Source organism: Sturnira hondurensis, unplaced genomic scaffold, assembly GCF_014824575.4.
Source record: "Sturnira hondurensis isolate 20B ecotype Veracruz unplaced genomic scaffold, ASM1482457v3 Scaffold0014302, whole genome shotgun sequence".
Lineage (NCBI taxonomy): Eukaryota > Metazoa > Chordata > Mammalia > Chiroptera > Phyllostomidae > Sturnira > Sturnira hondurensis.
Genome location: NW_028086933.1, coordinates 21,440 through 49,437, shown reverse-complemented (window position 1 = coordinate 49,437; position 27,998 = coordinate 21,440). Strand labels below are relative to the sequence as shown.

At 37.6% G+C, this 27,998-nt stretch overlaps 1 protein-coding gene across 1 annotated transcript in view; it reads left to right on the top strand.

Moving 5' to 3' along the window:
- LOC118998467 (myopalladin-like) overlaps positions 1–27,998 on the top strand; it is a gene marked incomplete at its 3' end in the record, with an annotated part of 60,409 nt that overhangs the window by 15,982 nt on the left and 16,429 nt on the right. Inside the window, exons 3-7 of the mRNA XM_037062656.1 lie at positions 13,631–13,806; positions 16,449–16,500; positions 19,637–19,751; positions 20,814–20,885; positions 26,981–27,122. Coding sequence (XP_036918551.1) covers positions 13,631–13,806; positions 16,449–16,500; positions 19,637–19,751; positions 20,814–20,885; positions 26,981–27,122 — 557 coding nt within the window. The remainder of the gene's footprint in view (positions 1–13,630; positions 13,807–16,448; positions 16,501–19,636; positions 19,752–20,813; positions 20,886–26,980; positions 27,123–27,998) is intronic.

The window sequence follows — 27,998 nt, the reverse complement described above, 5'->3', positions numbered from 1 at the left end:
TTACATGTTACCCAATATGCACCACACACACACACACACACACACACACACGCACACACTTTTTTGAAAGATAAAATTAGTACTTTGGGGATTGAATAGTATTTTGTAGAAAGAGCCTCCAGCCCCTACATGCTTGCTTTACATGGAAACAAAGACATCTTCACAAGTTCCAAACCCAAGAACATAGATTTTGATCCAGAGGATTCTTTAAAAATGCATTAAAATAGCCCTGACCAGTGTAGCTGAGTTATTTGGGCATTATCCCACAAAGCAAAAGGTTGTTGGTTCAATTCCTGGTCAGGGCACATGCATACAATTTCAGTACCTGGTCAGAACAAGAGGCAACTGATAGATGTTTCTCTCACTCTCTTCTTTCCTTCCATCTCTCTATAAATAAACAAACAAATAAATAAATAAAATGCATTAAAATAATGATGAGACATTCTGGGTTGCCATATAAGAAGACCAACTGTCAGTAAAGAAAACCATCCTTTTGCTATTTTTTAAAGAAATATAATAAGTCTTCCTGGAAATGGGGCTCTAACCTTGTAGCTATATGCTCTTGCATGTAATTAGCATTTTACTTATGTTCTTGTAAGCCTAGTATAGCACATTGGAAAATCATTTTTTACATGTTTGTTGATTTCCTAGTGAAGTGGGTGAAAATTGCTGTTTTGTAGGGATAGGATCCTATATCACTAGCATTGTTTAAAGTTTGTTAATCTTGGACATAGCTTCATTGGGGGATTTGTCTTAGAAAATGAAACACATTCATGCATTACCCACAGATGAAAGCGTCTACAGGAATTCACAGCAAATGGCCATGATCCCTTTTTGTATCCTGACTCCAAATTCTTTCCCCAGGAATGTACAGCTGGGTCACACTAAGTATATTTACTTAGTGTACAACCTTCTGAAGCAGCACAAATTTACCTTTTATAGATGTCAATGGCTGCTTTGGCTGTGTAATTTTTCTCTTTTTTAAAGTATATTTTATTGATTATCCTATTAGAATTGTCCCAATATTTCCCCCTATGCACCCCTCCACCTGGTATCCCCTTCCCTCCAGCAATCCCCTCACTTAGTGCATGTCCATGGGTCATGCATGTAAGTTCTTTGGCTTCCTCATTGCCTATATTGTTCTTAACATCCTCCTGTCTATTTTGTACCTACCCAGTTATACTTTTAAATCTCTATACCTTTTCCCCCATTCTCCCCAGCTGATAACCCTCCAAATGATCTCTACATCTATGATTTTATTCCTGTTCTAGTTGTTTGCTGAGTTTCTTTTTGTTTTTTAGACTCAGTTGTTTATAGTTGTGAGCTTTTTGTCATTTTACTGTTCATAGTTTTGATATTCTTCTTTTTCTTAAATTAGTCCCTTTAACATTTCATATAAGGGCTTGGTGATGATGAACTACTTTAGCTTTACCTTGTCTGGGAAGCACTTTATCTGTCCTTCAATTCTAAATGATAGCTTTGCTGGATAGAGTAATCTTAGTTATAGGTCCATGCCTTTTATAACTTGGAACAGTTCTTTCCAGCCCCTTCTTGCCTGCAAACTTTCATTTGAGAAATCAGCTAGTAGTCTTATAGAAATTCCTTTGCAGGCTACTCTCTGCCTTTCTCTTGCTGCTTTTAAGATTCTCTCTTTATCTTTAATCTTTGGCATTTTAATTATGATGTGTCTTGGTGTGAACCTCTTTGGGTCCAATGTTTTTGGAACTCTCTGTGCTTCCCGGACTTGTAGGTTTGTTTCCTTCACCAAATTAGGGAAGTTCTCTTTCATTAGTTTTTCAATTACGTTTTCAATTTCTTGCTCTTCCTCTTCTCCTTCCATCATCCATATGATTTGGATGTTGGCCCTTTTGGAGATGTCCCAGAGTCTTCTTAAACTCTCTTCATTTTTTTGAATTCTTGTTTCTTCATTTTGTTCTGGTTAATCATCTATTTCTTCTTTACATTCCAAATTGTTGATTTGAAGCCCAGCTTCCTTCCCTTCACTGTTCATTTCCTATGTATTTTTCTTTATTTCCCTTAATACAGCCTTCATTTTTTCCTTTATGCTTTTGCCGTATTCAATGAGATCTTTGAGCATTCTGACCACCAGTGTTTTTAACTCTGTGTTTGATAGGTTGGCTATCTCCTCATTCCTTAGTTATTTTTCTGTTCTGTTCTGTTCCTTCATTTGGGCCATATTTCTTTGTCTCCTCATTTGACATCCTCCCTGTGTCTGTGTACTAGGTAGAGCTGCTTTAGCTTCCTGTCTTAGTGCACCAGTTTCATTGTGTGGGGCGGAGCTTTGGGTATTTGCCAGGGCAGGGCAACCTGCTTCAAGGCTTTGTGGCTCCATGTGGTGAGGGGTCAAAGAGGGCCAATACTGCTGCTGGCTGACTTCTGGCTGACTTGCCTGGCACTCTCCCCTTTTCCAGTCACTTCACCCACTTCCCATATGTGACTGGTACCCCTCCAGCTGCTGTCTTGGTTGTGGTTCCCAAAGTAGGTGGGTTTGCTAATTCCTGGGCTCTCCTGAAAACTGGCAGTTTCTTCCAGTGCCCCACCCCCCACTGGGTTTACAGCCAGAAGTCATGCAGCTTTATTCGTCCAGAGCTTGGAACCCTGGGCTTTGCAGTCTGGCCTGGGGCTGGTGTTGCTTGCTCACAAGGTGCCCCTGATTTTTATCCCCCACATGAATGTGGGACTGCTCACTCTGCCTGCAGCTCTGCCTTACCACCCCTGGCTTGCCAACACCACACCACATCCTCTCTGCCCAGATTCCCCATCTCTGCCCCCTCTAACTTATCTGAATGAATATAGCCTCTTTAAATCCTTGGTTGTCAGTCTTCAGTACAGTTCTGGATGTTTTTTCTGGGCAATTTTCTGGCAGTTCTGGTTGTTTTTCGTTTTTAAGTTAGTTGTGTTCCTTCTTCTGGTTGTACAATGAGGCAAAGTGTGTCTACCTATGCCTCCATCTTGACCAGAAGCCTGTTATATTTTTTTATTGGTACTTCTGGACCTAAGCCTTCAAGTACTGTGCTAAGGAAATAAATTCATTATAAGGACAAATGTGTATCTTATATAACAGAAGAATTCTTTTAAATATTATAAGTAATTATACAGGGTGGGGGCAAAGTGGTTTACAGTTGTGAGTATGTGAAACCGTTTACTTTATTATTTATCATTTTATTATTTTCCATGTGAACAACTGTAAACCTACTTTGGCCCCACCCTGTTATATGCAATTATAATGTAAAATATTCTGTAAATATTTTAAAATACTACATTATTTAGGGCCTTTTTCTTCTTCCTCTTGGGAAAATCCAGATACCTTCTTAATTCATTCATCGAGGAAATATTAAGTGAAAATTATGAGCCATGTACTGTTATAGGCACAAAGATTAAAGGAGTGAACAAGAAAAATCTCCTGCCTTCATGGAGCTTAGAGTCTAGAAGGGAATACAAATAATAAAAGAAAAATTTCACAAATAATTGTATAATTACAATTGTAATAAATGTTATAAATGAGGGGCATCTAGCTAACTGACCAAACCTTGTAGGTACATTAGGGAAGGTTTCCCAAAAAAGTGGTATTTAAGCTAAGACATAAAAGATTACTAGGAGTTAGTCCAGCAAGGTAGAGTGTGGGGAAAAGTGTTACAGCATGAGGGAACAGCAAATTGGAAGTCCTTGAGGCAGGCAGCAACACAATTGTTGGCTTAAAGAGATTGAAGAAAGTGGTATCACCAGAACATGAAAATTGTAGAGGAAATGGTTTGAGATAAGTTTAGAGATGAACAGAAGCTAGATTTTGGGAAATCCTAGAATATGCTGCTAAAAGTAGGGCCCTTGATCGGCAGTGTGAGCATCGCCCAGGATCTTGGTGGATATGCAAATTCACAGGTTCCACCTTGGACTTACTGATTCAGGATCTGTAGGGGCGAGGCCCATACAGTTGTATTTTAACAAACTGATCTTTGTTTCTTTGCTGAGCAACAGTTTCTTCCAAGATATCCCAACCTGGAAGCACCTCCCCATGGGGGCCTCACACCTGCTGGGTTCCTTGACCCAGATGTTGCAATCTCCAGTTAACATTTTAGCACCTGCTCCTCAGTCCTTCCTCCAACCGAGCACCCCTCACAAACTCTGTTGCAGTCCCTTCACTGTAGCACATGGTGCTATGAGGAGGGATCTGTTTTGAGATGAAAAACCAGACTAGTTTATGTCCCTAAACAATATTGATACAGAAGTATTTATAGGCAAAATGACAAAAATCCTGGATTTACATTAAAGTAATCCAAGGTGGGCAGAAGTGGAGAATAAAAAAGAAACGTTGTCATTTGTTGAAGCTAAATTATGTATGCAGGGTTTATTATGCCAGCTTCTCTACTTGGTGTATGTTTGAAAGTTTCTATAATAAAACGTTTAAAAAATGATGTTAACAAGTTTTATATGTTTTCAAATGTCATATAAGTGGAATTATAATGTATATATTCTTCTACTACTTGAATTTTTCCCCTAAAATATATATCCATGTTTTGCATATAGCTCTAATTCACTCATTTTCATTACTATATGGTATTTAACTGCAAGGCTAGAAGATATTGATGTACATTTGCGTTGCTTCCAGTTTTTTTCCTAATATGAACAGTATTATTTAAAACATTCTAATACATTTTCCTGTTGCATGAGCATGTGTGTCTAGGCATGAAATTGTAGGTAGAGTATGTACAATTTCAACTTTATAATAACATGAGCATATTTTCCAAAAGACTTGTTTCGATTAACATTCCCACCAACATTGTATATGAGTTCTGGTTGTTCTGTGTGGGGGAGCTTTGCCCAAACAGCCCCCCATCCACCATGGATAAGAGTAAGTCTGCCAAGACATGATCTGCTTGAGGAGGAAAGGTGGCCAAACTCTCAAAGGAGAAGGGCCAGGAGCCTATTCCTCAGTGGGCTTGTATTGGGTTCAATTTGCACAGAAATACAGGTAAAGCTCATCAATCATCGTCGGGCAGTAAGGATCAAACAATAGATAACATATGAAGAACTATGAGGGTTTATTCTGAGTCAGGGTCAGTTAGCTGAAGAGCTATAAAACTTTGGAGAACAAACTCATTTTATGCTTGGACCCTTATCAGAAAATTGAGCACATTCTTAGCAAAGCAGGTTTCACAGAATTTTACGCATTCTTTCTTAGGCCTGATCACCCCAGGGAACTACCTGTTCCTATCCAGGGCTGCATCACCCTCCATCATTGTTTCAGGTTTAAGCAAGGCAGGGGAAGTAAGGCAGCCAAGAGATTCTTGCAGACAGAATGAGGACTCAGGCTATGTCAAAGCTGAGGGGGGAGAGTCCATCACCCCCTTTTAATATAGCCCCCCAAGTCCTTCCCTGGGAGCCCCTTCGTGACCATAGCTGCCTTAGGTCATCCCTCCCTTGAGGAATCTTACCCGTCATTGGCTAACCAGTCATCCGCCCAGGGCCAGGCTGGGTGAAGTAAAGGGGGCAGAGGCAGTGCTCCAGCTGAAAAGATAAGCTTTGTCTCCTTAATGGCTTATGGTCCCAAGGTCTCTTAGTCTTAGCCAAGGTGGGTTACAGCTTCTGAAACCAGGCAGGGCGGCTCCCAACAGTTCTATACTGTTGCCAATACAGACATCATAAGACTTTAAAATTTTTGCTTATCTCCCCTGGCTGGTGTAGCTCAGTGGACTGAGTGCGGGCCTGCAAACCACATGATCGCAGTTCGATTCCCAGTCAGGACACATGCCTGGGTTGCAGGCCAGTTCCCAACAGGGGACTCGCGAGAGGCAACCATACATTGATATTTCTCTCCTTGTCTCCTTCCCTTCCTCTCTAAAGATAAATAAATAAAATTTTAAAAGATAAAAAATAAAATAAATAAATAAAAATTTTTGCCTCTCTGATGGGTATAAAGTATTATCTTGTTATGATTTTAATTTTCATTTCTGTAGTTACTAACAAGTTGAAAGTTTTTAAAAATACATTTATTAACTATTCAGGGTTCATTTTTTCTGAAGAGTGTTTATATTTTTTACTCACTTTTCTGTCAGTTTCTTTCTTTTCTTTCTTATTGATTTGTAAGACTTCTAAAAATATGATCAGGATTCCAATCATATGACATATGTGTTGTGAAAATATCCTCTCCCTCTTTGACTTGTCTTTTTATAGTTTCTATGATATCTTTTGATAGTTTTCCTTAACTTTAGTGTCAAATTAGCTAATTTTTTATGGTTTTGATTTTTATAGTTTGTGTCTAAAGGAATATTTTTCTACCATCAAAGTAATAAAGATATTCTTGTGTATTTGTCTTCTAAAAGTTTCATAGTTTTGCCTTTCACATTTAAGCTTTTAAATTTTCTTTTCAACCACTTTTTTATTATACTTTTTCCATTACCATTTTCAGGGAGGGAAGTATAAAGAGACTAAACTTCTAATTTATTTAAAATTGATTTTTGTGTAAGGTGTGAAGCAGGGAACCCATTTCAATTTTTTTAGACTATATGACTAACTGTTCTAGTTTACTGGAAAGTACACCATTTCCCCAGTGATCTGTAATGCCAGCTTCATCATAATTCAAAACTGTGTAAATGTGTAGGTCTAGTTCTGGGGTCTTTATTCTTTTCCTTGGCTCATTTACCTCATTACAACAGATTTTTTATAGTTCTTGATTTCTACTGTTTTCCTTCTGAGAATTTGGGGCTCTTCTTGGCTGTTTTTTATTGTAAATTTTATTTCAAAATTTAAATTATATTTTAAAATTTAAAAGTAAAAATCTTTGTCTCTTTTTTTTGCAATTTAATTTCTAATGTATTAATTCTACCAGAGAGCTTCAGATATATGTTTAACACAATTTAGGAGTATAAAAACAGTTTTTCTGTTTTGATTATTTTGGAATAAAAAATTTCTTTAATTTTTTTTTCTTGTTCTGCTTGTCTTTTTCCTCTGCAATATAAATTTTAGAATCATCTTGTCAAATTCCGCAAAATATTTTTTAAAATCTGTTAAGATTTTTCAGAACTGCACAGAAGTGGTAGGTTGATTTAGGGAGAATTTGACATCTTTAAAATATTGAGGCTTATCCCTGGCCAGGTAGTTCCATTGGTTCAAGCGTTGTCCCAGTGCACCGAAGTTGTGAGTTTGATCCCTGGTCAGGCCACACACAAGAAGCAACCAATGAATGCATAAATAAGTGGAGCAGCAAATCAATGTTTCTCTCTCTCTCTCTCTAAAATCATAAGTAACATTTTTAAATAAATTGATAAAATTAAATATTGAGTCCTTATATTCAGATCTTGGTGTATTTCTCCATCCATTTAGTTATTATTTAATGTCTTTCTATACAGATTTGTAATTTTTACGTTGAGTCTTACAAATCTTTGGTTAGATTTATTCATAGGTTTTTCATTTTATGCTATTATAAATACCTTTTTAAAAATCACAATCTATATTTGTTATGTATGAAATACAATCGTTCTTTGTATATTTGCTTCCTAACTAACAACCTTGCTACAATGAGAATTACCTATAGATTTTGGTGGGAGGGGGGTCTTCTTCCTTTCTAATCCTGTGCCTTATATTTCATTTTCCTTGTTGAGCTGGCTAAGCCTTCTAAGACAATGTTGAATAGAAGTGGTGATACTAGGTACTATAATCTTGTTTATAATATTAAAGGAATTACTTCCGCTTTTCACCATTATGTAGCATCTTGTTATCATTTCCTTTTTAGGAATATTAAGGTTTTCTACAAATTAATGAATGTTGAATTTTTCTTGAGATTATTTTATTAATTTCCCCCCTTTATTCTGTTGTATGGTAAAGAACATTGATCTCATAATGTTAAACAAAACTTGAATTCTTGAGACAAACAAATGCAACATCATGAGAGAGACTCCAAATTGAACAAATAGAAGAATTTACTCTGAAAGATTAACAGCAAAATGAAGAAAGGAAGAAATGTACTTTAAATATGTCATTGGAAGGAACCAAGTACACTGCATTAATAACAAAACTAGAAAATTTAATTCATTCATTTGTTTATTCATTTATTCAATAATTATTTATTCAGTATGCACTATGCATCAGGAACTATTCAAAGACTTGGGATTTGTCAGTAAATAGAGCAAAATTTCCTGACAAACTTTATTCTAGATGAGGTGAAGGACAATAGATAGTAAATTTGATAAAGGAGTGAATTACATAGCAATTTAATAATAAGTACTATGATAGAAAAAATGGGAATTATAGAAGAAGAAAATAAAAATTTCTAGTCAGCCCTGCTCAAAGTAATTAACCCTTTAAAATTTATTTTAGGAATTATACTCATCTTCACATCCTCTGATTTGATGTCTAAAATTGACTATGTGGTAAGAGGTAATCTTGATGATTTTATATTATTTAACTATGTACTTAGGCTTTTCTTAAGTTACCAAGAAGTTACCCCTGGAAGAACTGAAATTTAATAACAGTTAAAGCATAGACAAATCCTTCCCACTTATACCCTTATATTCCTTTCACTGGAATATAGCATTAGACATGAAAATGTTTGTTAACTCAGTAACAGTCAAATAGGACATACAAAACACCGAGTTCTGTTATGAAATGAAATATAACTTCGAGTCCTATTAGAAAACATTTGATATTATCATTTTGTCCAATATATTCCAGTTGACTCAGTATATGAAGAGTCAGTTTGGTCAAAGAGAGAGCTGAAGATGTCAATAAGTAAATATACTATCTTTTAGCTCTTTCTGGCTCTACACTCCCCATTTAAGATCAGGCATTGTTAGACAAAGATGGTTATAGACAATCAAAGAAAGATTTTTTCTAGACCTCAAGCCTTCTTGAAAAATGAAAACAAAACAGACTTTAGGCTATAATAACCCTAATTTAAATTCATTAGGATTTAAAAGGGTATATACACCACCCATGTTATATACATGGGTGTGACATGTACACAACAAACATTTTTTAAAGCAGCTAGAATGCCATACCTGACTAAGAGCCAAATAAACAAATGGTAAGCAAAACAAATGTGATACTGTATTTTGCCATGTGTAATGCATACCCATGTTTTGTGTGTGATATACACAGGATTATTATACCTGTGGTATGTAATCATTATGCCGATGTATAATGCACATCCTTGTTTTTCCCCTCAAAAATTTGGGCAAAAAGTGGGCATTATCCACAGCAAAATATGGTAGTCTCTGCCCTGTAGTCTTTATTGTCTGGTAAAGGAGAGGGATATGTATGTAAAATAAATGTATAACTATAAGTGCTATATAGGTGCTGTGATGGAAATGAACATGGTATGAGGAGAGGACACAGCAAGAGGTGGGACAGAGTACTGGAAGGGCTGGAGCGGAGCTAAAGAAAGGCCCTGAGTAATCCTTCTTTTAATGAGCATTATTACTGGTGAGTCAGAATAACACGCTCAAATTACATTTAGAAGTTGTTAATGTGCTAAAACAATGAGTCATCATATTTATACAAGCTATATTTTAGATAAAAGAGTCACCTAACAGCAGAATGATGATATGTGACCCAAAAATCCAGTTAAAAATGAAAATGGTGTCTCTTCAGTGTCTTCATTCTCAGGCTGTGGCTAGCCAAGGTAGTAGGTCTGGTGATCTCTCCAGTGCATTCAAGGTGGGTCGTTCTTTATCATCTGGACCTGCCCTATTTCCCCGGATCCCTGACTCATTTCTGCTCAGCCATGAATCACTGCTATTCTATAACCGTCCTGAGAATTTGGCATTCTAAAACATGCAGCTGGGTCAGGGCATTTCTGTGAAAGCATCCCCCTAACATGGATAGACGTTTGGAGAGAGTAGTTTTCCTCCTTACCCTCAAAAGTCTTCAGGGTTGCTGGGTAAATTTGAATACCTTTTCAGAAGGCAGCCTGCCTGGTACATTATTTCTGAGTGGGTCATGGTATTAAAGTCAGAGTGATGGCTACTGAATGACCTTTGGAGTTGGCTGAAGCCATCCTGGCCGTCGGAGTAAGGACAAAAACGCTTCTGACAGAGAGTTTGGGCATTTGAATTATTCCACTTATTGCCTCCTGGCTGTCCAGTTGCTTGTAGATGTTTCCAGTCTCATTTTGGTAAGGAAGAGAAACATTATCTAAAGAAATGAGATACTTTTATAATATTTATACAAGGGAAGGTATTTATGGTTTTGAAATATTTGTATTTGCTTTATCAAATTAGTACAGTTACATTGCATAAAAAGTCAAATAATAAAGAACAGACCAATTTCAACCCTCTCTGCAGTGTTCTATTTATTTACCTCTTGATTTATAAATAATATGCCAATGGTTCTCAAACTGTTCTTCTCAAGATCCCTTTGCAGTCTTAAAAGTCATTGAGACTCAAAAGAGAGGTTTTATTTATGGGGGTTATATCTATACAGATAACTATACAGTAATTATATATCTATATATCTATACAGTAATTATCACATTAGAAATTAAAACAGAAATGTTTTACTTATTTACGTATCCATTTTTAAATAATAGTAAACATGCTGACAAATCATTTTATTTAAAAAATTGTATTTTCAAAAATGTTGTGAGAAAAGTGGCATTGTTTTACATTATTTGCAAATCTCTTTAATGTCTGTCCTCATTGGAGACAGCTGGATTCACCTATTTGCTTCTGCATTCAGTTTGTTATAATATGCTGTTCAGGTTGAACTAAATTTTTTAAATCCAGCCTTATATAGATATGTATTTGGGAAAAAGAGGACTATTTTAACAACATTTTCAGGTAATGCCGCTGTTCTCATTTGATACTGTGTCCAAATTCAACTAGCTCCGGTTTCTTTAAGCTTAGTAGCAATGTGAAATCTGAAATCATGCCAATGAATTTTACACTCTGCTATAGTAAAACCCTTTGTCTTTAACTTTGGGTAACATCATCTATTGTGGTCATTTGGAAAATGAGTAATGCAGGTCTTCCAAATGTTGACACATTTTATCACATGATATTTTTAAAAATCACTTTTGTCATTATCATCATTGATTTCATTAAAAGTCTTTAAGCATTGGGAAGCCCTATGCTTACTGTGGGGGATCCGGGTTTTCCAAAACTCTTATTTTTCCCTGAAAGCTCAAATTTTTTCAATGGCAACAACTGTTATCAGTTATTTTTATTTGAAATGACAGGTTCACTTTCTTCATTTTTGAGGAAATGACTACTGAAGAGCCAAGTCAGAATAACCATAATCCATCAGTTGCTCACCACTGCCTAGTTCAACTAAAAAAAAATTACAACGTGCGTTTTCATACCCAATAGAAATGCCTTATGCTACTTCCCATTTCACCATTTTTTTAGGTAATGATTTTTCTGCTTCATCAAAGATCTGTTTAAGTAAAACTGGATTTTTTCCTTAAATTGTGAGTGTGCTAGTGAAGAACACAATGACCACTAGTCAATTTTGGTAGTACCTTAATCTTGCTGCTAAAGCACCAGTAATTTTACCCACTGTGGCTTTTGCACCATTAGTGTAAATGTCAACATGTGAAAAGACAAATGTCTTAGTGTTGTATGAAAATAGTTTTGCCTTCACAGAACGTGAACTACACTTTGAGAACCAGGGTAATGCTTCTGCCATTTTTGCTTGCTGTGCTGATATTAGCTGTTTTTTATTGATTTCCTGTTACAGAAGATGGGGGTTTAGCACCCCTTCACTAAACCAGCACCTCCATTGTTCCTGTCTGCATCACCTAAACGTAATCACAGCAACTTTTCTTTGAAGGAAGATTTAAGAGACAGACTCTTACATAGAGAGCAGGAAGGCAGCTAAGGGGAGAGCAGGGCGGGGAGGGACTGAGGGAAAAAGGAAAAAGAGCTCATGGACATGGACAAAATGTGGTGATTGTGGAGGTGGGGAAGAAAAGGGGTACAGGGAACTAAATGGTAATGGAAAAAATACAGCAAAAATATTTAATATTTACCTTTTTTGTTACTGTATAAATATTATTCACTGTCATGCCCAGTAGGATAATACGAATGTTTCCTTGCTGGTAGAACTTTTTACTTTGACCTGGAGTTGTTTATTATCTTATGTTTTATGTGCTTAGTTCTGTAGTCCCATCACAAATTTGTCTCCAGTCTCCAATACGTTTGTAAACCATCTCCTAAATATCCTGTTCCAAAGTCATCAGGCCCATTTGTTTTTCCCTGGAGAAATCCCTCCTGAAGCCTTGTTTCCAACGTGGAGCAGCTGCTCATGCAGGCAGCGGCTCGGCCTTCATTCTGGGGCAGCCCCGAACTGAAGAGAGGGTGCCGACCTGCTGTGGGGATCTAAATGCTCACCTCCCAAACTTGAAATAAGTTACGCTATTTTAAGTTCCATGTCTCCTCGCTCGTTATTAGTGTGTTTGCACATCCCCAGACTTATGTCTCCAGATCCCGAAACTTGCTGGAGTTCTGATGTACAAACTAGCTTCTTTATCATTGACATCTCCAAATGGGCACTTGGTTTGCAGATTTTTCAACTCCCACATTTCTTATACAGCCCTAACACTCTATACGCATTATTCTGCATCTTATTGTTAGAATTTTAACTGTATATCTTGGCTTTCTTCCTATATCCATACATAGTGATCTCATTCTCTTTTTGGAGCTGCACTAGTACCCGGTGATGGACACTTTGGTTGTTTCCAATCATTTGCTATTTAAATGAGTAACCTGTACATTTATCATTTTGTATGTATGCAACTGTATGTGTATGATAGATTCCCACAAGTGGGATTGTTGGGTCAAAGGACAGATGCAGCTGTAATTTTGGCACTTGTTGCCATATTCCTTTCATAGAAGGTACCATTGTACATTTCTCCCAGCAGTGGAGAGAGTGGTCCAACTTCCACCCGGTGGCCAGTCTGTTACATGAGAAATGGCATTTCCCTGGAGTTTTAGTGTCATTACCTCTTATTAAGCACCTCCACATACTAAACTTTATTTTATGTATTATCCTGTGTAAACTTTTAGTCAAAAAACTATGTTATAGTAAAAGTTTTTGTCTTTAAATATAAAATATTAAAATAAAATACCGTAACCTAAAGACATATACTTAGGTTATTTGCCAGAGTTGGGTCACTCCTGTGTGACTGTGACCCACCCTCCCTACTTCAATGACTCAAGTAACTAATGAAATGTTTTTATTTAGCTACATCAGATGAAATTTTATAGTAGAGAATGGGCACACTCAACTTCATGAACCTTTAATGCTCCTTAGATTCCTCTCCAAATAAGCTGAACAGGTATTTACTTACAGAAAGCTGTAAGTCTTTTTAGGAGAAACCTAGTTCCACATTAAAAACCCTGCTCTTTGTAGTTGGCTGTATTTGCTTTCTCTTCCACCTTCTCAACAGTTGTATTATTCTTAATAGAAGTCACTTTCTAATTTTCTGAGTAAAGGGCCAATGTGATTAGAATACTGCCAGGTGTTCTCATTGTTACAATTAAATTATACCACGGTAATGGATTATTTCATGTTCTCACGCTACGTTTGTCACAGTTTTCTTCTTAGGGAACATCTGGATCCATCTGTGTTGTTAATTCTCACATTTCAGGCATGTGCAATATCTCCTTCCTTGCAGGTGGTACTGTGAAGGCAAGGAGCTTGAAAATTCCCCAGACATTCATATTGTCCATGCGGGAAACCTGCACTCACTGACCATTGCTGAAGCCTTTGAAGAGGACACAGGACGATATTCCTGCTTTGCTTCTAACATCTATGGGACAGATTCAACTTCTGCTGAGATTTACATAGAAGGTAAAGCAAAATACTCTTGGAACATGGCACTTGCTGGTAAGACATATAGCTATAATAAATAAATATTTATTGAGGGCTTACTTTACCACACACTCCTCTAGGCAGTGGGGATAACAAAGGTGAGCCAAATACATAAAAGTTCCTAGGTTCATGGAAAGATAGAATTTACAGTGTAATGGAGAAACATAAAATAAATGAGGTCAATAAGTAAGATACATGATGTGATAGGTATATGGAGGGGTTCAGATCACCAATTCCAATGTGTATGTGTGTTGGGGGCAGGGAGGGGAATTGCTTCCCATATCAACAAGCAATTCCCCGTGACACCAATTGGGTATCCTCCAATTTAACTCACTATCTACCTGGAGATGGTGTCAGATCCAACAGGTTAAGGGCTCAGTCCTATGAGATTGCTCCCCCCTCACTTCAGGTGTCAATCACAAATAATAGGTGCCCAGGTTACCCACAGTTTCTATCTGGCTTGGCTACAAATTAGAGGTTCCCATGACCCCCAACTTAGGTTTGATTAATTTGCTGGAGTGTGTCACAAAACTCAGGAAAAAACTTAACCAGTTTGTAAAATGATATGATAAAGTATACAAATAGATAAAGTGTACAGATGAAGATATAAAGAGGATGGGCTCTGGAAGGGTCCAGAGTGTAGGAACTTCTGTCCCTGTGGAGTTAGGGAGTGTCACCCTCATGGTGCGGATGTGTTTGCCAACCTGAAAGCTCTCCAAACCCCCAGACTGTTGGGATTTTGAGGAGGCTTCCTCACATATGCGTGGTCAATTATTCATTCCGTTTCATACCCCTCTTCACTCTCTAGGGGATTGGAGATGGGGCTGAAAATTCCAAGCTTCTAATCATGGTTCAGTCTTTCCGGTGACCAGCCCGCATCCAGGAACCAGAGAGAAGCCCACCCAGTTAAAAAAAGGGATGCTCTAAAGTGCTCATCACTTAAGAAATTTTAAGAGTTTTAGGGGCTCTGTGCCAGGAGCCAGGGGCAGTGACTAATATATATTTTATTCTTTCTCTCTATATATTCTCTCTCATTATATATATAATGAGAAATATATATATATATTATATATATTATTCTCATATATATATAATATATATATATACACACACACACACTGTGGAAGGAATATGTGTAGAAAGGAAGAAAAAGGCATAGAAAGTATGAAAGTGTGTGTGTGTAGGCTGCAATTCTAGATAGGGTGATCAAGGAAGACCTTACTAACTAGGCGACATGTAGGTGAAGACCTGGGGGAAAGGAAGCAGTGAGCCACAAGGATGTTCAAGGGAAAAGAACTCTAGGCAGAGAAATCAGCAAGCACAGTGGCCCTGAGTGTGCCTGTCTTAGGATACAGAGATGAGTCAATGTGGCCCCGGGTGGAGGAAACAAGGAACAAAGGATCAGTTAGGTCAAAAGTTCAAGAGGAACTCATGATGGGAGGAGGAAGGTGAGCAGATTATATAAGTCCTTGTAGATCATTTGCAAGGACTTTGACTAATAGAGGGGTAAGGGAAGCTATGGAGAATTCTGAGCAGAGACAGGACATGATCTGACATAGCTTTTAACAGAGTCACTCTGGCTCCTGGGTGAGAACATACCACAGGGATTCAAAGGTAGAAGAAGGGAGACCATTCGGCAACCTTGGAAAGGACTTGTATCGGCACCAAATTTGTATGACCAATTTTAGGGAATAAATCAATGTTCCTTATGTTTCTTATACATCTATGATAAGGGTTTTTTTTTTATTTATCTCATCCACTGGGTTTTTCTGGGAACTATTCTTTGGCACTTTTATCAGCTATAATACTTTATATATACCTTGGTTTTAGCATTTAAATATTGTAGTATTATGGTATAAGTGCCCATTTACCAACTAGATTGTAAGGCTGGTATTGTCTGATTCTTCTGCATCTCCAATATAGTGCCAAGTATGTAGTGGGTATCTGATAAACATTTATTGAATAGATGTGTGAATAATGATACTAATAATGAATAATGCAGGAATAGAATTGTATTATATGTTTTCATTCTCAGATTTTTGGAGTACGTGAATGCCTCCAGATTTAGTTCTGGAATTTGCTATATTGAGAAGTAAATCCAGGATCAAAGCTCTGATCAAGGGTGCTGAGATTGGATCGCTGATTTTTTTAAATATGTGGCAACAGAACTTCAAACACCCCACTCCTAAGATGAAATGCGACTGTTAATATTAGTACTGGAAGGAAGAGCATCCACCTACACCTACAATGTTTGGAATTCAATGTTCACATAATCCCTTCTTTTAGTTAATCCGTGTAAATCAAGAGCAAGAGGAATGATGGACACCATATTAATGTCTTCAAAGAGTATTTTGTTAGTCCAAAGGCATCAGCAAGTGTTTTATATACAAGAACATTTGGAATTTGGGCCAGTTAATTTGAACTACATCACTAATTAGCCATGTGACCTTGAGCAAGTCCTTCATCTACTTAGGGTCTATTTCCTTATATGTAAAAGTGACTGTTAGTGTAGAGAATCACTGAGTTCATTTCTAGGTCTGAAATTCCATAGCTCTTCAAATGCCTTGGAACTAGTTTAAAAACTAGCATAAAAATTTCATGTCATGCTTTTATATTTCCAGGGGCTTCTTCTTCTGACTCAGAAGGGGACCCTCACAAGGAAGAAATGAATCGGTAATTCTAATTTTGCTTATGTCTTGCCTAGCAGATTAATTTTAATATTTCTAATATTTAAAAAATATCATTGAGGTAACACCCATGATATATTATCATACCTATATCTACAAAGTAAAAAAGAAACAGTGGTTCGAAAAATTCATGTTTTCTGAGTAAATAATATTACTTACAAGAACACAAAACCTGGTGATACTAAATTATATATGTGAGTGACCTAGCAAGTTATAATCTTTTTGCTGTTACAGTTGTACTGAACTGTTATTTTCATTTATTCATTACTTTCCACAAATAATGGCTAAGCACCTATTCTACCCCAGACACTTCACAAGATGCAATGGGTACTAAGAAAAATCAGATACTTCCTGCTTTCCCACTTACAGTCTAGTAGAAGGAAATACATAGCAAATATAGCAAGAGATGTATATTAAGCATATAGACAGTAGGAGTAATAAAGTGTAATAGACAATTATGTACAAGGTGCAAAAGACTTGGCATGAAGAACTCAATTGGTTGAGGAGGGAAAGAGAGATCAGGAAGAGTGACACATAGTTGGTGGCCTTCAACGGAAGCTTTAAGACCAGCTAGTGGGCACCCCCCAAAAAGAGAGAGAAGGTCATTGTGGCCAAACAGGCTGTGGAGAGAAGGAAGGCACAAGAACTGGAAACAGAACAGCCGTTCCTTGAGACCATCTGAAACAAGCAGCAATATTTGGAAGACTGGTTAGAGTGCTGTTGGCTCTGTTTGCATATTCTGTCCTCCCTTACAGGAAGTAATCACTCTTTAAGGGCAGAATTTATATCTTATTCTTCAAAAGCCTTTATGTATGCCTACCTGGAAATGATAATTGACTTTTAGCTTTTGTCCAGATATGAAAATTCATAGCCAGAGTAGATGATTTCTCCCTTCAACTCACTTCCTTATTCTTATGGCTTCAGTTTAGTTTCTCCGTTTTTCCTGCCTCTTTATTGCCAGTTACCTCCTTACAGGTGCCCCAGCCTTTTTCTTCTTCATAATTTCCAAATACATTCAGTTATTCTCTAAAAGATAATTCTGACCCAATCATTTTCCTGACTTAAAAATTATCTACAGGAAACTAAAATACAAAACAAACAACATTTTTAAAAAATCTTAACATGGCACACAAAGCCTTATTCAATAGAGTGTCGACCAGGCCTTCTTGCCCTCTCCTCCACCTCAAGCTCTACACACTGTTGCCATCTGACTCACACAATGTGCGGTTAATCCCCGCCCCCTTCTTCAAGCTGTGCACTTTGCTAGGAATGTCCTAGCTCCTCCTCTTCCTGGTCTTCAAAACCCAGTCAAGTTCTATAATAAACTTGTCCTCCATTGCACATTTATGCCTCCTTCCTCAAGGCTTTCATAAGACAGTTGTAAGCCTAATGTGTATTAATTTTGATACACATATTTAAATAAACAAGAAATATCTCATTTGCTTATTTTCTGTGCATCTACTTGTGGTAGATAGGATTTAGCTTCAGTTATGTGTAATAGACTCTCAAAATAATGACTTAAATAAGACAGATATTTATTTCTCATTTGCATAAAAATATGGATTTAGCTGCTAAAACTTCACAGTCCACTGGTTTCCAGTCTGTCTGCTTTCAGCTTTCTTCTTTATCTAATTCTAAGGTGTGGCCTCTTATCTTCTCAGTCTAAAACTGAAAGAAATGAGAACATGCCCTGCCCCCGCTTAAGGTCATTTCTCTTAAGTCACATATATCACTATCCCTCATATTTCATAACCAGAAAGTAGTCATGTGGGCACACTATCTTCAGTGAAGGTTGGGAAATGCAGTCTTCATTGAGACTAGCCATGTAAAGAAGTCAGGGTTTCTATTATCATAGAAAAAGAAAACAGGTGCTTTGGGAACACTGATAGCCTCTGTATCACCACATAATTCTGCTTCTGAGGCCCCAACTTACCTGGCTAGGAAAATATTTAATCAGTCATTATTGAATGTCCCCTTCCTCCTCCATGATTGTGGAAAGATCCTTGAGATATAGATATGGATACAGATAGTATTTAATGTTAAACTATGCTCTATGCATCTCACATGAATTACCTTCTTTAACCCTCACAAAAACCCTATGATGTAAAAAAATTATTATTTTCCTATTTGAGAAACAAGAAAGCTGAGGCAGACAGACGTAACGTCTAAACAAAAGGGGTTCCAACTGGCATGGTTCAGTGAGTTGGGCATCATCCCCAAAACTGAAAGGTCCCCACTTCGATTCCCAGTCAGAGCACACTCTGGGTTACCGGCCAGGTCCTGGTTGGGGGCATGTGAGAGCCAACCAGTTGATGTTTATCTCCCTCCCTCCCCCTCTCTCTAAAAATAAATGAATAAAATCTTTTAAAAGAAATAAACAAAATGGAAACCCATTCTGTCATCTGTCATCTGCCCACACAGGGAAGAAGCCTGTGTTCCAGACCTCAAGTTCCCTTTAAGCACAGTCCTTCCTGACATACTTGGGTACTGATAACTTTAGCAAGAGTGGGACCCTTTAACCACAGGGGTCACCATCCCCTCTGGACTCAGGTTTTCCCTCTTGTCAGATTCTCTGGCAAGATCCACAAAACTAAAATAATCTTCCCTCTGTAGCCTCTTGAAGAATATTTCTTGGTTCTCTTGCCCTTCAAATAATCTCTTTAATTTGTGTGAACTTGAAGAGCTCATTGACTCAGGCTATTTCATCTTTCCGCTGTGTCAAAATCTTCAGAAGCAAAGATTTACAAAGCCTAGCTGGTATCTTGCTCGAAATAGAAAGGGGAGGGAAAATACAGAGGGCAACTACAAGGCAAATCTCAAAAATTATCTTCTGCGCATGTTCAGTCATAGCAGTTGTCTGGATTCTCAGTTGTAAATATGCACAAGTCTCCAGCTTGGCTGAGAGCAACTAACTCAAGGGCAAGAATGGTATTTTATCAGCTTCCTGTTTACATTTAACAAAGTGTGTAGCAAAGAAGCTCTCAGTAATCGCTTGTGGAATATTTTTGACCAAAGACTTGTATTACATCTAACTATAAGCGTGGATAACATGACTAACTTTGCTGAAAGAATTTTCACAAGAAATGATAGGTCTGTTTGTACATATTTTAATCGTTTCTCAGAGTCCAGAAGCCAAATGAGTTGCCGTCCCCTCCCACTACTTCTACAACCATTCCTTCAGCAGCACCCCAAGCCCGGCATGCAGTGGCCCAGCCCGGTGTGTCAATCATCCAGCAGGTACAGGAGGCTAAGTGAAATGCACGTGCCAGGGACTGTGACAGACAGGCACTGTGACCATGTCCATCTTGTATGGCATGATCATGCTCTTCTGTGTGGCACCTTGGGTAACACACTTCTATGATCACGATAGGCTGTACTTCTGATGTATCAGTGGTTCCTATTGCTTTGAGAGCATATTCTTTAGCTTCATAGGCAACTTTCATCGGAAAAAAACTCTTTATAAATTGGTCTCTAAAATTCCAGCTTTATTGGCATTAGGGTGTTGATACAGTTCTCACAATGGCCCAAGACAACTGTATCATGAGACTCAGTTTCGTGGAGCTGTGAAGAGGTCTATTTTCTAAAACAGCAACCATGAAATTATTTTTAAAAATACATTAAAGGCTCTCATTCTTCAAGTTGACGATGATGCTGTTGCTGATGATAATAATAATACCTGCTTAATGTGAAAACACTAAAAAAATACAGAAATATATTAAGTAAAAACTTTAGTTAAGGTTCTACTCCCATGCCCCTACTCTTCAGAGGTACCCTCTTTTAATAGTTTCTAGTGGATAATTTCATGCATTTTCTAGGCATATATATACACACACATATATATATATAATACATATTGATCTAAAATATAAGCCATACTAATGTAAACATATTTGTAATATTTTATTGATATATTTATTGACTTAAAACCATTTTTAAAAAATTTAAATGGTGACTTATTTAAGCCATTTAGTGATGCAGAGGGGGTCACATTTTCGTTCTAATCCAATAGTTTTCACATTGTGATCTGTGGAGGCTCGGGAGTTCTATGCTAACTCTTCAGGGATTTAGCTTTATATGTGAGGTGGTGGGCACACATATTGACAGCCACAATGACCTAGAAAAAAAACCAAAACAATCAATTCAGTATAAAATCTGAAGTCTGTGATTCATAGATTTAGAAAATGTCAATGTTTTGGTTTTAGATTAACTTCATACCACAAATTCTGTAAATGTGTTTACTTATTTATCTATCCAATAATGATAGGGACAGTAAATCTATTGTTCATTCTTTTCTAACAGTGTCGGAGCCCTACCAACTATTTGCAAGGACTGGATGGAAAACCTATCATTGCAGCTCCTGTGTTTACAAAGGTAATCAAAACATTACTTTTTCCTGTCATGGCTTTAAATACAATAGAGTACCCCCCCAAATTGGATTTGTAAGATCCAATATTTACCGGTTTTATCTCAGGATCTGGGGCTGTTAAAAGCACAGTATAGGATTTGTTACCACGTCATTCAAGTCCCAGATTTCCAGTAACATTTTATGTAATGAAAGAAATGTCTTCCCCACTCACCACATTGATCTCTAAGGTGATAATCTTACTGCTGTTAAACACGATAGCCACACCTAGGGGCCAGGTGATAAGTTTCTAGCCACTTAACACTCCAAAGGTTTCTCTGGATGGACTTTCAAAAGAATAAACTTGCACCAGAAAATGTCTTTGGTGCTCAATCAAGTGGAGTTAAAAGTTCTAAGAGGCTTAATATAAAGCCTCATTCTAGGACAATGAATCCTATTTTTCTATTTCCTGGTATCAACTATTATGATGGCATTAATTCTGAGTCTCTCACAGTCTTTGTATTAGAACTGGAAGTTTTACTCCAGGACTTTTGTTTACAAATGGGAGAAAGAAAAAAAACAACAAGTGAGAGCCAGAGAGATTAAGCAATTTATCCGTCACAAAACTAGTTAGCGGTAGAATCAAGACTAGAAACAAGTTCTCCCAATTCTTGCTCAGTGTTCTTTTACTTGTAAAATATTGGCTTAGTTTACATGTTATACAAGGCAATAAGTTAAAAGGTAAAAAAAAATTGAGTCACATTAAATTTTTTTAGGATAGTTCCACCATATCAGCTCATCCAAGATGGTTTTCCAAAATCAACCAGAATCTTGAGTGAGACATATTTATCCATATGCATATTAGTTAGGTCAACATTCTCATGTGAAACAAGATGCCTCTTGATTTTTCAGACCCATTTTTTGTAAGCTACTTTTAGAATTCTAGCATTGCCTTTTTCAAAGACTTAAAGTAGGAAAGCAATATATTGTGACTTGGCAAATACAGGACTTTAATGAAGAGTTACAAATGAATGTATGCACGTATGTGTAATATAGCTAATTGACCTATCTGTCTCTCATTTCATTGCTAAGTCACTTTGCCTTAAAACAGAGCTTAAGTGCCCCAGAAATCGAGACACTTTAATTTGTCATGGCCATTTGTCACATCCTAGAGGCAGTGCTGACCCTTCAAAGGCAACCAAATCACGGAATAATATATACCTAATCCCCTCCTCTTTTCCTTCCTCATTACCAGCTGCCCCTCCCACTCACTTTTAAATCTTCCTGGGTGCTCTGTCTTCCCTGCATCTCTATCACCTGGTGCTAACTTCCGGCACAACATTCAGCACAATGATAAATTGTTCACTTTACTGTCTCTCCCAAGCACCTTGAAGGCTATCTCTAATACCTAGATTAGGATATTAATAATTAGATTAGAAATGTAGTAATAGGTCCAAAGTAAAAATAGGTCCAAATGTAAAAATAGGTCCATTTTTATTATTCCAAAAAGTGCAATAGGACTTTAGTGTTTATTCTTTACATTTTATTTTCATGGACCAATTAGAACAACAGGTTTAACTGCCTTTGTGTGGTGACTCTGATTACCTCATTCTAATTAGATGCTCTGATTGTCAGATACATATATGCATTTGATAAATAAAAATGGGAAAATGAATAATCATTAGTATATGTTGTTTGTTCGATAAATCTCAAAGCAAAAGAACGTTAGATCCATGGTGGGAAAAGGATCCTTAATACAAAGACCCAAACTCTGATCAGGCTTTCTGAGCCCTCAGATGCATGCTTTTGCCTCCCTAAATGGGGCCAGGATTGTTCAGACGTGGGGACTGTGATAGGCTGACTCAGATTCCAGAGACACCAGCAACAGTGCTTGCGTTAGTTTCCATCAGAGTGGGCAGGATTGAGGTCATAGTCACTGCCAGTGTCCTTAGAAAATTTCTGAGTCAGAGCCACAAGCAGTGGTAATCATGTGGCATGAGCCATGATAACTGATCATTTGCATATGTTTATTAGAGTTATTTCCACTCTATTTACTTCATTAGAAACTTCTGGCATTTCAACCCCCACGACTCACTTTCTATACTGCCCAACAAAGCATTTCTCTGCCAGTACAGCAATGGCAAGAAGCCAATTTTTTTTTATGTCAGTTACAGAGCAGAGTTTTATTTAACTCCTTGTGCCTTATGTGGTGATGGGGAATTACTGGTATTGTCTCTTTTTTTCCCCTAAGGTTAAAATTAAAAAGAGGGCTGCCCAACAAAACAGTGGTAGAATTTGAGAGAAGATGGAGATTCTATGTGTTAGTTCACTGCTATGATCACAGGTGATACCTATGGTTTTAAATATTTTACAGTGATAGACCATCCTTCCTCCTCTATCAGTATCAAAGACACTTTCACTCTATTTATGGGGGAAAAACAGTGCTCACACTTCTTGAGTGTGAAGGGAGGTAGGTGATCAAATTAGAACCTTACTCCTAACACTGCTCCCACTCCAGCAGCAGCTGCTCTGGCGGACTTTCAAGGCTGCAGCAGCCCTGGCTCCAGCTGCTTCAGCAGTAATTTGAAGAGTGCAAGGGGGCAGGGGAAGCGAGAATTTAAAGAAGTGTGCTTCCATTATATAATATCAGAGGCAGGAAACCCTGAAATAACTGGACCAGTAACTGGATCCAGATTTCTGAAGGTTACACAGGCCCCTCTCCCCAACCTGACAATTCCAGAGGCTTTTCTGACTCAGCTGTTGCACAGGGCACCTGTGACAATCAAGGGGCAAAGGGTCTTCAGTCAGACGGTTCTTTATCAGTAAATAATGCTCTGATCCAATTCCGGCCTAAAGCATTAAAAACATTCATTCGCAGCATCTTCCAAGGTGCAAAAATGTCGACTGGATTAAAAAGAAATAAAATGACAATATGAACCTTGTAGCTGACATCTTTTAATCAAAAAAGAAGATGCCCTTCCTCAAGATGTCTCTGCATTCCATTTGTGGGTAGGATCTACTAAGTGGGAACTGTGTCCTTTCAACTCACATGTACAGCACTTGGCACAGGGCTTGGCACAAAGCAGGCGCACGGTAATATTTATTCTGTGGCGAATAACCTCCACATCAGCTAAGAAGGAATTACTGCTTTCATTGCTTTGTGGGGTCTGAGTGTCTTTAGGGGGTAGTCAAGTAACCCTACAAAGAATGTCTTCCCAGATGACCAGCATGGTGATGACACACAAGACAGAGTTGCACTTTGGATACTGTTTACCTCAAGAAGTTGTGGACAGTTAGAGCGACTTCAGTCCTGACCCATAATTCTTAGTTAAGACTGACTTAATCTTTGCCAGTTGGGGAATGTTTCATTTGCCTCATCTGTCTTCAGTGCAATTTAGATGATTAGGATCAAGTTTGTACACAGTGTATACACTGTGCCATCAGTCACAGCCTAGGACTCACTGCTGGTGTGAACGTGGCACTGTCTACACTATGTTCAAACGGTGCAACTCTTTTGGACACTGATGTCCAGCCATGTGTGCTGCTTCCTTCCATGAGACTTTTGTAGAAAAGCAATTTTCAGCAATAACCACTATTATTGCCCTTCAAACTATTGCTTTCAACAACTTTTTCTAAGGGGCTTGAGAGATGATCCCTCGGCACTTCCTTTACTGAGTACTGATGGGGTGGCACACTGGAGTGAGCTTCTGTCCTATCTTGCAGGCTCTTGGTGGGGATATTCCATACACTGCAGTAACCCAGGTATCTTGGCTGAACTCTCATATCAGACTCAGGTCTTGGCTGTCAATGTCAAGTGACTAATAACAATAATGGTCTCAACTGTGAGCAACATATTCTCTCAAAGAGGTCCTTTTTCATGCAGGGCTTTGCTATAACCTCTGCAGATTGAGAACTGACTTATATATCTGCACTGAACTATAAGCCATGTCAAAACATATCAATTGACTTCATTCTGCTTACATCTATTTTTAAAAAGAGGCACATGCCATATTTTATTTTTTCAATTCCTTCTGCCATCACCACCTTTCTTGTTGGTGGTGTTTCTTTGTTTGTTTTTCTAATTTGTTTGCCTGGAGAAGGAAAGAGCCCTGACTGGTGTGGCTCAGAGGACTGGTCATCTCACAAACCTAAAGGTCACGGTTTGATTTCCAGTCATGGCAGATGCCTGGGTTGCAGGCCAGCTCCCTGACTGGGGGCCTGTGAGAGGCAGCCGATTAATGTTTCTCTTGCACATTGATGTTTCTCTCTCCCTTCCTTCCCCCTCTATAAAAATAAATAAATAAACTTAAAAAAAAAAGAAGGAATGAAATTCCATTACGTATGAATCCCAGGGAGATGTCTGACTACCATTAAAGTATTCAATAGGCCCCCAAATTTCTGTTTGCACACAGAATTTGCTCAGATGTCAGAACGGAGCCACATTCACCAGCCTGCCAGGAGCACTCAACACTCACTGATGTTCCCTGCTTCCTGAGAGCATTTCATTCTTGTCACTAGAAGATGTTGTTTTGAGTAGAAAAGGAATAAAAAGGTTTTTAATCAAATCATTCCTTATTAATCCAGAAACCACTCCGTGGAAATCCCATCCTGAATTACTTCAGCAAACAAATTTGGAAACATGAAAAAACAACAAAACACTAATTTTGAACTACAACACCCCCTGGCCATCCCAACACCCCCCTGAGGTAAAATTCTACTGCAGCCGAAACCACATGGTTATCCCCACCCCGTCCTCCTTACACAAATGCCATAAATACAGTACGGCCATGTACCAAATACCATAAATTGTTCAGACAAGAGCTATAAACAATCACCAAATATTTATAAGAGTGAATGACAAAAGCAAAAAAAGAAATTGGCTATCCCCTTCTCTGAAGCTTCTCTGAACCACTCACTATTTCCTAATTGCAGATCCCAAAATCGTAATAATAGAAAGCATTGCAGCATGTGTTACTGAAAGAACTTGTGGAGGAAGTTAATCATAACCTCTCTGTTTATAATCTTTAGTCCAAACTTAATAACAAAAATGTGCTCACACACGTACCTAAGAAACATTTCATAGTCAAATGAATCACCTCCTACACGAATGTGTGACTTCAAGTTCACAAATCATGATGATTGAAAGACTAGTTTTGGTAATGTGAGTTCCAGTCCCTCATAGAGTCTATCATGGAATATACTGATATTTTACAGTTCCAAGTGGTTTTTGTAAACCTTTTTTTGTGAAAGTGTGGAAAAACATTGAATAATATCTTTACAAAATTACAAGATATTTTACATGACGTAAGGCTCTGAGACATGTGACTGTGATTTCATAGAGATTGTCATTGTTTATATCTCTGAAGAACAGATGTTGAGGCTATACTGTAAAGAACACATAAGGAAAACAAAATAGCAAAAACGAAAGTCAATTTCCAGGACTACACAATGTAAATAAAGCAAAGCTAGTAAAACAAAGTCAGTTACTCGGGCCTAAGAGATGTTACACCTCATGGACAGCAATATTCTTGTGTAGAAAAATACATTCTTATGCTGAGTACCCCAGTAGATGCTCACTGCAGGTTTTTTTAATTGTTATTATTTTTGGAAACAGCATTGAAGAACAGAAGTACTTTACCAACAAATTAACATTTTTTGGATCTGCTCAAAAATCTTTTCCCGCCCTGGCTAGTGCAGCTCAGTGGATTGAGCGTGGGCCTGGGAATCACACGATCGAGGTTCGATTCCCAGTCAGGGCACATGCCTGGGTTACAGGCCAGTTCCCAGCGGGGGACGCACGAGAGGCAACCATACATTGATATTTCTCTCCCTCTCTCCTTCCCTGCCCCTCTAAAGATAAATAAATAAAAATCTTTAAAAAAAATCTTTCCCCTAGTATTTAATGAACTTGTCTGGCACTGCAACAGAGAGGAAAAGGAAGAAATAGTGAGGGAACAGGGTCATAAAGACAATGCACACACACAGAATCGAAGCTGCTGGAGATGTAGAAGATTTGGGGGAAATCCAAATACAGAGGCAGTAGTATCTTTTTCTAAAATGCAGCACTGGAATGAGATTTCAAAATGTACACTTTTTGGTTCTAATACTATTCTTCTCATTATAGATGTTACAAAATTTATCAGCCTCTGAGGGTCAGCTGGTTGTCTTTGAATGCAGAGTGAAAGGAGCTCCATCTCCTAGAGTTGAGTGGTACAGGGAAGGGACCTTGATAGAAGATTCTCCAGATTTTAGGATTTTACAGAAAAGTAAGTTGATGCTTTAAAAATATTTATCTGATAATTAATTTTATAAATACCTTGTATTCATTAATTTTCATAAATTCTAACAGCTAATTAAAATATAATAAAAATAAAATAAAATTACTTGAAATCATAATCCCCTAAACTGAACACTGTTAATATTTTGGTGTATATTCTTCAAAAATTTTTTTCATGCATATTTTTAGTAAAAACAAATAATAATTTTTTGTGGTGTCAGATTAATACCAGAGTCATCGGAGTGAGCATTTTGTAAGTTATATAAATGTCTTGTCACTGGGTTGTACACTTGGAACTGACATAATATTGTATGGCACTGTAAAACATACTCCTTTTGTAAATTAGGTTTTTTTACTGAATATTTAATGAACATCTTTCCATGTTAATAAATATAGGCCTTTCTTACTTTTAAAAAATATGTCAATACAACTAGTTTCCTATTGTTGAGCATTTAGATTGTTCACAAATTTTTACTGGTATAAACTCTGCTTCAGTGCATGTTACCAGAAAATTTTTGTGAATATAAAATAAATTCAAGTATGAGAATTGCTATTGTAAATTAACTTTTCTTACACTTTCGATATATATTGCCAAAATACCATCTCAAAAGGTTGAATTAAATTTAGGATGATCACATAATTTATCACCCAATCTGAAACACTTTGGGGAGTGAAAGCGGGTGCTATGAATAATTACATAACGGTCCCAGGAATAAACCAGGTCTGTCCCAGCTGAACTGGGCCACATGTCCTCCTAGCTATGGGAGTGCCTTTTGTCTCATACTTGCACTAACAATAGGGATTCAAGATTTTTTTATCTTCACTAATTTTATAGGCCCCAAGTGGGAACATTTCTTTTGATTTG